The 12,576-nt window shown below is 53.5% G+C and overlaps 2 protein-coding genes across 3 annotated transcripts in view; both read left to right on the top strand.

Moving 5' to 3' along the window:
* The first annotated feature begins 1,756 nt into the window (after positions 1-1,756).
* Positions 1,757-12,576, top strand: part of UBOX5 (U-box domain containing 5) — a 29,922-nt gene continuing 19,102 nt past the window's right edge. For both annotated transcript variants that reach the window (XM_066384291.1, XM_066384289.1), the window contains exon 1: positions 1,757-1,887. The gene's annotated coding sequence lies outside the window, so the exon portion shown is untranslated. The remainder of the gene's footprint in view (positions 1,888-12,576) is intronic.
* Positions 1,773-12,336, top strand: FASTKD5 (FAST kinase domains 5). The gene is made up of 2 exons (XM_066384288.1): positions 1,773-1,887; positions 9,641-12,336. The coding sequence occupies exon 2, from the start codon at positions 9,665-9,667 to the stop codon at positions 12,101-12,103; it is 2,439 nt and encodes an 812-aa protein (XP_066240385.1). The 5' UTR covers positions 1,773-1,887; positions 9,641-9,664; the 3' UTR covers positions 12,104-12,336.

Genomic DNA, 12,576 nt, shown 5'->3' with positions numbered 1-12,576 from the left:
CACCTGTCGTCCTTACAAAGACCCTTCAATCAAGAACGTATTCCACTACAAGTAGCACACCCTGACTTATAAGTGGGACTGTAAAGAGTGGTTTATTTTTTCTCACCTGACAAGTCTAGTAGGCATCTTTTTATTTTATTTTATTTTATTTTTTATTATTATTTATTTATTTTTTGTATTTTTCTGAAGTTCGAAACAGGAAGGCAGACAGACTCCCGCATGCACCCGACCGGGATCCACCCGGCATGCCCACCAGGGGGCAATGCACTGCCCATCTGGGGCGTCGCTCCGCTGCAACCAGAGCCATTCTAGCACCTGAGGCGGAGGCCACAGAGCCATCCTCAGCCCCTGGGCCAACTTTGCTCCAATGGAGCCTCGGCTGTGGGAGGGGAAGAGAGAGACAGAGAGGAAGGAGAGGGGGAGGGGTGGAGAAGCAGATGGGCGCTTCTCCTGTGTGCCCTGGCCGGGAATCGAACCCGGTACTCCTGCACACCAGGCCGATACTCCACCACTGAGCCAACCGGCCAGGGCCCCCTAGTAGGCATCTTAAGTGTCACAGGGGTTGGTGCACCGAGGACCTAGACTGTTCATCCTCTTACCTTCCTATTCTTAGCACTTTGTTCCCACCATGCTACAAAGTGGCTGCCGCAGCTCCGTGAAGGCCTTGAGGCAGCACTGTTCTATGAGGACAATAAAAGTTACCAGCACGTTTCTCTTTCAACGTTGTTGGCCAGAACTGAGTCACACGTTCTCCCCACCTCAAGGAAGACTGAGATACCGAGTCTTTATTTGGCAAAGAAGAACCAAATTGCCATGGCTGCCTAGGAGCAAGGGGGTCTGTGCCCTGGGGATAGGCCTTCTGCTCTCTCTGGATTCTGCCGGCCAAGGCAGAGTCATAACCCACAGCTGTGTGCCCTGGTCTGGCCACAGTGAGAGATCCCTCCGTGAGCAGCCGTGTCAGTGGCCTGGGGCCCCAAATGTTCCCACCTAGGCTAACAGTGCCCTCCATAGAACTCAGGAGTTTAGATGCTAGGCTTGTTCCCTCTTGGCCTTGCAGTGGAATATCCTGCCTACACATTGGTTTGGCCTTCCCGACAAGACAGCGCCCCAAAGGGAGTACCAATTCTCATGGCTTCTTTATAGCCCTAAGATAGATGGGCCAGCAGCCAAGGCACTGACAAGGTGTGGTGACCCTGGCCAGCAGCTCAGCAGCGCCCCCCCTCCCCAGGGGGGAGGGGAGGCAGTCTGGGGTCAGGCCCCCCCTGGAAGATCTCGGTGGAGCCTCTTCCTGGTCCTATGCCGACTCAGGTGTGAACTCCGCTATTTAGGGAGGTGGAGGGTCCCCCTGGCCCACCCATCCTAACACTGGCCTCCTCCACCTCCAGCTCCTCACCTCCATTTCTCCTAATAGGCTTTCTATTCGTCACTAACTCTTCTCTTGGGAGCACTTTACGATTACATCTCTATTTTAAATGCATGATTACCCTCCCTGTACAGAGGAAAAGCTAGAGACTGCCCTCTCCCTCCCCCTCCAGGCCATGAAACCCTGAATAGCGGTCGGGATTCGAACCCCGCTTCATCAATTCCTTCCAGGGCGGCGTTTCCCCTCGGCTGTCCTAGATTCCTTCTGACTCCTCAGCATCGTCCTCTTTCTAGTAGGAAAAAAACGTCCTTGAAAAAAAAAAAACGCTGACAGAGTCTTTTGAGCCTCGGCCGCACCCGTCGTCGTTCGCGCGGCAGCCGGAAGTAGCAATCAGTCGGCCGGAAGTGGGGCAGCCAGGCTGGGGTAGACCTGGAGGAGTTGCCGTGCTGGGGACGGGAGTCAGTCCGCGGGACCCCCCCACCCCCGCCGTCTGTGGTCGCGGTGCCCGCGGTGGCCGGGCCCAGGTGAGTGGCGGCTGCCGGGGAGAAGGTCGCGCCGGCCGCTCCAGCCCGACCTGGGCCGTGTGACCCGCGTCTCCCGGCCGGCCCAGGGCCCGTCCGCCCGCGAGCGCCGAGGCCGGGGCTCTGCGCGTCCATCCAGGTCCGGGTGGCGGGCGTCTCCCGCAGGCCCGGCTCCGGGGAAGAAGAAGAAGTTCGGCGACGCCCCCCCGGCCACGCCGGAGAATTGCGACCTTGGTCGAGCGGCGGCTGTATCCGAACCTTGATTTTTATTTTTTATGATTTTTGTCCAGCTGTTGAGACAGAGCCGGTAGTCACAATAATACCGGCCGCCCCGCGCCGTCGCGAGAATGTAGCGAGAGGCACCTCTCTCTGCTCACACTGGAATATGCATGCGCATCCCTGAGGGAGCGAGAAGATTCCGGTCCTGGAGGTCTGGGGTGGGTGGGGGGGGGGGTCTAAGATCCCTGGTGTTCTAACCAGCGTCCAGGTGCGGCTCCCCGCCGCTCCCCGGGCCACACCGTGCCGCGAGGTCCTCCGGTGTTTTGCTTAGAACTGGGATTGGTGTGTGTGTATGTGTGTGAGCCTTCTGTAAATATCAGTACAGTTTTGTGAACAGTTCCTGGTTGCACAAAGCTTAACGAAGGGTAGTATTGCTGTCTCCGTGTCCCCCCCCCCCACCCCCACCCCCGGTTTTTCTCTCCAGGAATGAGAGACATCCTTGCCGGTGCACTTTATGTGCACATCATGACACAGCTCCTTCTGCCCTGACTCAGGAAGCTTTTGGGGCGCTCTTGACAGCAGTTAGGTGAACCTATCTCCTGGGGTGATGATGGCTTCGCTGCTCGCTCACTGTAGGACCCCCCCCCCAACCCGTTTCCTCCAGCACTGCGTCCTGTGGGGCTGGTAGCCAGGTGCTTTAACACCCACATGGCTCACGTTTTGTGCTTCTGTGATTGGTGGCTGCTGTAACCCAAATTCATGTTTTCTGCACGTTGGGCACACTTCCAGTAGTTACAACAACTGCCTTTCAAGACGAACTAGATCCTGCAACTCACCGCTCCAAATGGTTCTGGGCAAGCTTGGGGGTGCGTTCAGAGCTGCCTGAGAGACCAGGGTAAACCCCGAAAACAGCGCCGTATAATGACAACTGAGAAAAGTGCGGCCTTTGGCCCTGATGCGGGTCTGATCTGTCAGTCTGGCACTCTTCCCCGTTCGTTGGTTTATTTTTTTCTGTCCTTCATCATGCAGACAAAGTCAACTTTGATGTCAACGAATTTTGAAGTTCCCCCTTCCCTTGTCGGAAACACTATTTGTGTGGCTTTGCAAATCTAAGAAGACAGATTTAAATTTTTTGTTTATTTATTTATTTATTTTACAGAGACAGAGAGTCAGAGAGAGGGATAGATAGGGACAGACAGACAGGAACGGAGAGATGAGAAGCATCAATTATTAGGGTTTTTTTGTTGTTGCGACACCTTAGTTGTTCATTGATTGCTTTCTCATAAGTGCCTTGACAGCGGGCCTTCAGCAGACCGAGCAACCCATTGCTTGAGCCAGCAACCTTGGGTCCAAGCTGGTGAGCTTTGCTCAAACCAGACGAGCCCACGCTCAAGCTGGAGACCTCGGGGTCTCGAACCTGGGTCCTTCCTCATCCCAGTCCGATGCTCTACCCACTGCGCCACCGCCTGGTCAGTGTCTAAGACCCAGTGTCTAAGAAGACAGATTTAAAACCAAGTGTTGGATGGAGTTAACAGTAATAGGTACTTGGGACTGTTTATATGAGAACTTTTTTCCATGTAGCTGTGGGGGGTACAGGTACTTCTCTTCACCTGTCTGGATTTTGTCATTCCTCTAGTCGTCCCGCTTAGAGGGGCAGAGAGAACGTGAGATTCTGCTCTTTGTTGTCAGAGCTTTTCTAACGGCAGTCTTACCCGGCCCTGTAAGAACGGCTCTAACAGAGCTGTCTGTGGGGTCTTGTCAGACTGATTCTACCCAGGCCCTTCTTGCCGTACGCAGAGTATTAGAAGGGAAAGAGAGGGCCCCGAAAGCTAAAATAAGTTTCCCAGGTGATTGTGAAGCATGGAAACTGGAGCGAAGTGGAGGGAATGGACAGTTAGACTTGATTTTGGTGTGACTTAGCCCTTCGGGCAGGACTTATCTTGACCTGGACACCTTTGCACCAGTGCTTTGCCTTCCTAACAGCTGTAGACCCCCATCTTGTAGGCTGTGCCCGTGTGGAAATACACACGGAAGAGTCCAGCCCAGCTGGCATCTGCATTAACAGCTAAGGGTCCATGCTACTGACCTCTAAGCCCTCTGGGGCTTTAAAGCTTTGTAAACTCACATCGGTAGACTCCAGCACCTCGAGAAAGTTAGTTTTCTTAATTCTTAAGGTTGCCCAATAACTTATTTGCTGAGATAAAAATGGATTTTGAGCCTGACCATGTGGTGGCTCAGTGTCACCTAGAGTGTCAGCCTCGGATGCTTAGGACCTAGGTTTGAAACCTTGAGGTCACCAGCTTGAGCACGGGGTTGCCGGCTTGAGTGTGGGATCATAGACATGACCCCGTGGTCACTGGCTTGAACCCAATGCCCCTGGCTTGAGCAGGGGGTCATTGGCTCGGCTGGAGCCCCCTGGTCAAGAGACATAGGAGAAAGCAGTCAATGAACAATCAAGGTGCCGCAACTCTGAATTGATGCTTCTCATCTCTCACTAAAACAAAACAAAACAGAGTTTTGAAGTATCCAGTTATTTTATTTATTTTAGAGAGAGAAAAACATCGATTTGTTGTTCCACTTATTTATGCATTGGTTGATTCTTGTATGTCCCCTGGCTGCGGATTGAACCTGCAGCTGTGGTGTATCAGGACGATGCTCTAACCCAGCGGTTCTCAACCTGTGGGTCGTGACCCCGGTGGGAGTCAAACAACCAAAACACAGGAGTCGCCTAAAGCCATCGGAAAATACATATTTTATTTAAAAATGTATTGTATAATAAATATGTATTTTCCGATGGCTTTAGGTAACCCCTTGTGTTTTGGTCATTTGACCCCCGCCAGGGTCGTGACCCACAGGTTGAGAACCGCCGCTCTAACCAATTGAGCTACCTGGCTAGGGCCTTGAAGTATCCATTTATTTGTGGCAATTTTATCAGGACAGAAGAGGGTCAAACCTTTCCAGCAGAAACTAGAATTAAGAGATAAGGTCTACCCTGGCTGGATAGCTTGGTTGGCTGGAGCAGCCTTCCAGAACACAGAGGTTGCTGGTTCGATTCCCCGGTCAGGGCACATACAGGAGCAGCTCGATGTTCCTGTCTCTCTCAAAAAAGAAATAGATAAGTAAATAAATACACTCTGTATGTAAGAGATGAGATCTGGGCAATGGCATATTCTGAGGGTGTTAGGTACTTAATCTGCGGTCAGCATGGCTGCCGACTTCCTCCTGGCTCTCCTCTAACTTCTGGACTGTAGTTAAAAAGGAAGCTGTTTTTGACCTTACCCACACCTGTACCTGGGAGGTGGAAAGGTAAGAGTCCTCGCTCGTGTGAAATCATATGATTCGGTGTGGTTTGGGCAGCCATGCTTCAGGGGTCTGCGAGGCTCCACTCTGGTTCGTAGGGACTCCTGAGGAGGAGGTGGGGAGCAGGGCATACGTGGGCACTTAAACTAGGAAAGGGGCTTTGTGCCATGATGCCACGGCTGTTTGAGCCTTTGTAGAAGGCTTCAGGAGTTGCGGGGCATCTCACAGTGTTCTCGGCGGTCTTCTGGATTCCCTGGGGGTCCTCAGTAAGGAGGAACTATCCCTCTCAGCCGTGTTTTCTCTACACGGGCAACACATCTTACCGCCTTTTCTCCCCACTCCCCCCCCTTGAAAGAATCATTTGCGGCCCTGGCCGGTTGGCTCAGTGGTAGAGCGTCGGCCTGGCGTGCGGAGGTCCCGGGTTCAATTCCCGGCCAGGGCACACAGGAGAGGCGCCCATCTGCTTCTCCACCCCTCCCCCTCTGCTTCCTCTCTGTCTCTCTCTTTCCCTCCCGCAGCCGAGGCTCCAATGGAGCAAAAGATGGCCCGGGTGCTGGGGATGCTCTGTGGCCTCTGCCTCAGGTGCTAGAGTGGCTCTGGTCCCAACAGAGCGACGCCCCGGAGGGGCAGAGCATCGCCCCCTGGTGGGCGTGCCTGGTGGATCCTGGTCGGGCGCATGTGGGAGTCTATCTGACTGCCTCCCTGTTTACAGCTTCAGAAAAATGCAGAAAAGGAAAGAAAAAAAAAAAAAGAATCATTTGCTAGAACATCAGTGTCTGATTGGGATAGGTCCCATGTTTTGAATTAATGTAGCTCTCTATTCACTTGTAAAAATACAGGCTAAGTCCCAAGATGGAAATAACAAGAACTGCAGTTGGCTTAGGGCACCCCTGTGCCAGACCTAGTATGAGCTACTTTATCTGCGGCCGTTCCCATCCTTACAGCAGTTCTGTAAGGTAGGTGTTAGCAGCTCCCTACTGTTGACGAGGAAAAGGACTTTGCAAACTTAGGAAGCCTGCCAGAGGTACCCAGCCAAGGCACACAGTAGGGTCTGACATCAGGTACTGATTCATTCTAAAACGAACAGTGCTAGGGACAGGAGAGACAAGAAGGGGCCTCAGATTCCAGATGGGGGGGGGGGAGAACACGGAACAGTCTGGGGGGAGGGTTAGAAACTGAGGAGGTCAGAAGCCCCGCCTTCCTTGCACAGTCTGGGATCCTAACTACGACCACTGTTAGTCTGTACTACTTACTGAAAGAGCAAAGAGAAAACCTCTGAAACAACCAAAAAACCCACAAAACTTCAGAGGGAAATCTACATAAGAGGGTTTACAAGATGCCCCAGTATCAAGAAAAAAAGATCTATCACATTTGAAGACTTGAAAGTTGGGGAAGAGAGATCCAGGATGCAGGATGTAGGGTTCAGCGTAGGGGAGAAGCCAAGGGAAGCCCCAGGATGATGAGGAAGGAAGGTCCCAGGGCCAGAGCTGTGGACTGATACAGAGTAACAGGTTCCTGCTGGAGGAGATGATGACCTGCAACGTTCCAGGTCGATGCTTGATCCGCTGTCCGCAGCACCACCACTGGTCAGGCGCGGTATTTGTTACATTAATCCTTTTACTCTTCTCTATTAATGCCTTTTATTTATTTTTTTTAACAGAGACAGAGAGAGAGTCAGAGAGATGGACAGACAGACAGGAACAGAGAGAGATGAGAAGCATCAATCATCAGTTTTTCGTTGCGGTTCCTTAGTTGTTCATTGATTGCTTTCTCATATGTACCTTGACCTTGGGGCTAAAGCAGACCGAGTAACCCCTTGTTCTAGCCAGCGACCTTGGGTCCAAGCTGGTGAGCTTTGCTCAAACCAGATGAGCCCGCACTCAACCTGGTGACCTTGGGGTTTCGAACCTGGGTCCTCCGCATCCCAGTACGACGCTCTATCCACTGTGCCACCGCCTGGTCAGGCTATTAACGCTTTTTAACCCCAGTGGAAAGGGGGAGGCTAATTTATCAAAGATGCAGCGAAGTCTCCCCCACGGAGAAGCTGTAGAGCGTCTTTCCTTTCATGTAAGTGTGGTTTAGGTGCCGGCACCGTCTGAGTTCTGTTTGTCCACTGACATTTGTGTGTGCTGTCTCGTGTTGATGCCTGCTACACACTTATTTTATAAACCAGCCGCCGCCTCCTGGGTAAACATTTGCAGTCAGTTTGGGGGGGATTTTTTTCTGTTTTTTGTTTAGATAGCACAGCTATTGTAAAAAAAAAAAAAAAATTTGTCTTTTATTAAAATTATTTCTTCAGATCTGTTTCCCAAGACGAGATGAAAGACTGCAGATCTGAGTAGTGTGCGGCTTGAGTTGTACATTGTGTTGGACTAAGTCTACAGCCCAGGGTCCGGACCAGGTCTTCTGAAAAGCCCTGTTCTGTCCACGGGGGAGGTCCATTGTGTCTCCACCTGCCTGTATTGCAGTATTAATTGAGATTCCCAGTGACTCTTTTGAGGCATAAATTGCCAATTGTCATCTAAATAGTAAAGGAAAAAAAATAAAATGTATTATTTTTCTAATTTTTCAAAGCTTGGCCATCTGCATGCATAGGAGTACACTACTGGTCTATAGTAAACTTCTTGTAAAGGAGAAGACAGTCAGTATTTCATAGCTTTGCTGGCCGTATATTTTCTGCCACATTTGCTCAGTTATTTTGCTCCTCTAGTGAGAGAGCAGCTATAAATGATACGTAATGAATGGCCTGCCAATGTTCAGATACTACTCCACTTACAAAAACGTGGAGGGCTAGATTTGGGCCGTTTGCTGATACCTGGTCTGTGGCATCTGGACCCTAGACTGATGGTTGGTGTGCAGAGTGGATTCCCCAGGCCGCAGCAGAGATCCAAGTCTAGAATGATTTCATGTGAAAGAATTCTGCTTGTTCACAGAGAAATGGGAGCACACGCTCCTGCCACCCAGAGAAGCCCTTCTGGCTGAGTTCCCGAAGAGAACCCCTCACCTGCCCTGTGGTCCCCGGTCCGTGTGCTGGGGGCTCTGGAAGGAAGAGGCTGATGGCAGGTGCGCAGGCATTGCAGGAGGCCCCTCTGCTCCCCTCAGGACCCTCGATTCTCCGCAGCACCGGCTCTGCCCGGTCCGGGTCTCGGCAGCTCAGGGCTCCGTAAGTTTTGCTTGTCAGGCTGTCAGGCTGTGCATTTCTGAGTGGAAGGAAGGATGGTGAGCATTCAGAGAAAGCAGGAGCACCGCAGCGTCCATTCTGTCACCTCTTGCGCTTTCTGCCACACGGGAGCAGTGGCTAGTGCTGCTCACAGGCAGGGTCGTCGCCCCTGACCCGCCGGGGGCGTCCGGAGGAGAGCTGTGCCCCCCCTCCCCCGGGCAGGGCAGTGAGGTGCGTCGGGGCGTCCTGGACCCGGACCCAGCTCCGAGAGACTGCTTTCCACCAGCGAACTGACCACAGGGCCTCGGCCTTCTGCCCTCTCCCACCAGAGCGCCTGAGTGTCTGGGTGTACTTCCCAATTGCGTGACCACTCGACAGCGTGGTTCAGACTCTGGTGTACACGCCTTCCGGAGAGGAGGCTGGGCGTCTTCTAGTGGGGAGTGGAAAGAGCAGCAGAATCCTGTAAGCAGAAGTTTTGTGCTTTGGGGATTTTTTAAAATTGATTTTAGAGAGGGCGGGGGAAGAGGAACATTGATCTGCTCCTGCATGTGTCCTGACCAGGGATCGAACCGGCTACCTCTGTGCTTTGGGAGAATGCTCTAACCCGCCGAGCTGTCCAGCCAGGGCGAGTGTAATTAATTAAACTTTACACTAAAGCCCACTTTTTACTCTTGGTTTTAGCATGGCATCTTTTAGGCGCTTTCTTATTCTATGAGTCCTTTAAGCATTGCTATCACAGAGATGGAATCGGTTGCTAACTTTGTTCCCAGCTTTCTTTCTAAAAAGCTGCCTGCCTTCCTGTTGGAAGTCAGCAGAGCAACCGTCTCTTCTCTAACCATCGCTGCTCTCCTTCTGCTGGAAAGGAGGTCTGGACTGAGCAGCCTTCCCGAGAGCTGTCTGGTAGGACCCCGCTGGTCACACGGAGTCTGTCCTTGATCAGTGCTGTCTTGTTTTGGCGTTCACTGGTGTTGAACTCAATTAAGTGGACAGCACAGTTTTAATCCGTTTCTTATAATGTGTGAGTTTCGGTATTGTGATAGGTGGAAACCACTTACTCTTCATCTACCCTTTTTTCAGTATCTGGCCCAGTCGCTTGTGACCATGGCTCTTGTGAAGTGCCGAAGATTCCCAGGCTGTGTGTGTGGAGCGCCGCCCCGTCTGGCTGTCATCAGGCTCCACGTGAACCAGCAGCTGCCTGGTCGGACCTGGGAGGACTGGGCTCCGACAGCCAGAACCAGCAGCACTGACACCAGAACGGCAGCCCCTCTCATGTTACTGAAACCGCTAGGACATCAAGCGCTGCGCGGTCCTTCTGCCCACAGTGCAGCCCAGCGTGCGGCGTGCTGGAATGTGGAGAGCTGCGCACGGCCCAGGGGACACAGCAGTCTCTGCCATCCTGCCTACAGAGTGGGGAGCATTGGCAGCACCTCCTCTTCTCGGAGGGTCCTGACAACCAGCAGCGCCCTCCTGGGTTTGATATCCAGCCGGGCTCCGGCCTCCAAGGCCAGTCCGCTGAAGCCGGGCTCCCCCGGGGCCCTGAAAGCTGATGAAGAGGGCGTTGAAGTTTTTGATTCCTTTGAAGAGCCCCGCGTTTTCCTGCGGCTCAGGCCGGAGTACCAGCTGCACAGCTACAACAAGGCGGAGCCCTGCCAGCCCCTGTCTGTCTCAGAGAGCAAACTGATCCTGCACAAGGTCAGAGTGCATGGAGAGAGCCTGCAGCCTCGGACCATCGCCGATCACCTCTGCCGGCTGAGCGCCGTGCCCGCCGAGCAGCGCCCTGTGCTGCGCTCCAGCGCCAGCTTCGCCCTGCTCTGCCAGCTGAGCGTGAAGAACATTCAGCTCTTGGACGTCCCAGAGCTGATCCGTATTATGAAGGCCTTTGTCGATTTGGGCATCCCGCACTCCCACCCCCTGCTGGATGTGTATGAAACCCGGTTCTGCCATAAGGTGTGGGAGATGCGTGTGGATCAGCTGCTCTTGGTAGCAGACCTCTGGCGGTACTTGGGCCGCAGAGCGCCTCGGTTTTTAAAGATCTTCTTCAGTTACCTGAACCTGCACTGGAAAGACCTCTCCTTGTCCCAGCTGATCCACTTGATCTATATCATAGGGGAGAGTCGGCAGGCACCCCCGGACCTGATGCAAAAACTGGAATCATTGATCCTCAAGTATATAGACTCGATCAGTTTAGAGGAGGCGGGCGCCATCTGTCTGGGGTTCTTCAAATCAAGTAGCAGCCTCTCCGAATTTGTCATGCGGAAGATTGGAGACTTGGCGTGTGCTGACATGCAGCATCTGAGCAGTTATGCCCTGGTGAACATTCTAAAAATGTTCCGTTTCACGCACGTGGATCATGTCAGTTTCATGAAGCGATTTGGACAGGTTGCTCCTCAGCGGATTCCTGCCCTGGGAGTCCAGGGGGTCATGCACCTGACTCTCGCCTGTTCCGCTTTGCGCGTCCTGGACGAAGGGGTGTTGAATGCCGTGGCCGCTTCTCTGCCCCCCAGGGTAGCGTACTGTCGCAGTAAAGATGTCGCCAAGTTCCTGTGGTCGTTCGGAACCCTGAACTATAAGCCGCCCAACGCGGAGGAGCTTTACTCCAGCCTGGTCAGCGAGATCCACAGGAAGATGCCGGAGTTCAACCAGCACCCGGAGCACCTGCTGACCTGCCTGCTGGGCCTGGCCTTCGCCGGGCACTTCCCGGGGGAGCTCATCGATCTCGCCTTGAGCCCAGGGTTCATCAGGCTGGCTCAGGAGAGAAGTCAGTTTGAACTCACCAAGGAGCTGTACACTCTCGACGGGTCGGTGGGCGTCGAGTGTCCGGGTTACACTGGCAGTCGCCTCAGCTCGCACCTGCAGCAGGAGGGGGCGGCGATGCTGTGGAATTCCGCCAGGAAGGACATGACCTCCAAGCCCGAGTTCCTGGAAGCGCTCTTTTTACTGGAGACCGTGCTGGGGGGGCCCCAGTACGTCAAGCACCACATGGTCCTGCCTCACACCCGCTCTTCCGACCTAGAGGTCCAGCTGGACGCGGACATGAAGCCGTTACCCTTTAACAGAGAGGCCACGCCCACAGAGGGTGGAGCCGCATTCAAGCTCAAGCACGTGGGAGTCAGTCTTACGGAGGATTTGATGAGTCAGCTACTCGGGGGCAAGTCAGGAGGGCGGGGCTACGGGGAAACTGAGTCCCAGACGGGGCAGCGGCCCGTGGAGGTAGAGAGGGCGGGGGCAGCCGGACCCTTGGGGACCTCGCTTCACAGGGTGATGGGCGGGGCGGGGGCCACGGAGGTGGCCGCCCCGGGCCCCCCAGCCTGCGTGCGGGCCCCCCATGTGAAGCTGGCCGTTCAGCTGACGAACAGGAACCAGTACTGCTACGGGTCCCGGCGCCTGCTCGGGCTGCACCACATGAAGCGGAGGCAGCTGGGCCGGCTGGGGTACCGCGTGGTGGAGCTGGCCCCCTGGGAGTGGCTCCCGCTGCTGCCGCGCACCCGCCTGGAGAAGCTGGCCTTCCTCCACGAGAAGGTGTTCTCCGCGGCCCTCTGACTCTGGCCTTTGCGTTCCCCTGTGCCGCGGACAGGAGCCCTGGGCCCGGTGTGGCGAAAGCAGGCGTCAGAGCCGGGACGTGGGTTTGTAGCAAAGTCACGCTTTGTGGAGACCTGATTGTGCTCTAGCCTGTGGCACATGGACGGTGGCGTGTGTCACTGTGGGTGGATTGTAACCTACCCCTCTGTAAAAGTTGCTGCCGATTCGTGCAGGTCAATAATAAACGTCTTAAAATGTCCTGTTTTCAAGTAATTTCCATCTCCTCTTTCTTTCTCTGTCTACCAATCTTGTCTCGCTGTTACTTTGAATTTTTAGGATAAAGTGCAGTTAGAAGTCTGAAGCCAGCTTTTAAAAGTTGGTTTTCATATACTTTGTTACAAAATAAGAATCTTATACAACTTGATTTACTTTTCAGAAACCAGAGAGAGAGGAGAGTATTTTATTTATTTATTTATTTTAAATATTTTATTGAT

This window comes from Saccopteryx leptura, chromosome 5 (genome assembly GCF_036850995.1).
Source record: "Saccopteryx leptura isolate mSacLep1 chromosome 5, mSacLep1_pri_phased_curated, whole genome shotgun sequence".
Lineage (NCBI taxonomy): Eukaryota > Metazoa > Chordata > Mammalia > Chiroptera > Emballonuridae > Saccopteryx > Saccopteryx leptura.
Note: the sequence above shows the minus strand (reverse complement) of the source record. Positions and strands in the feature narration are given on the sequence as shown.

Excerpts from the sequence above, each read along its gene's own strand:
- FASTKD5 (XM_066384288.1), top strand. The coding sequence starts at position 9,665 with ATGGCTCTTGTGAAGTGCCGAAGATTCCCAGGCTGTGTGTGTGGAGCG.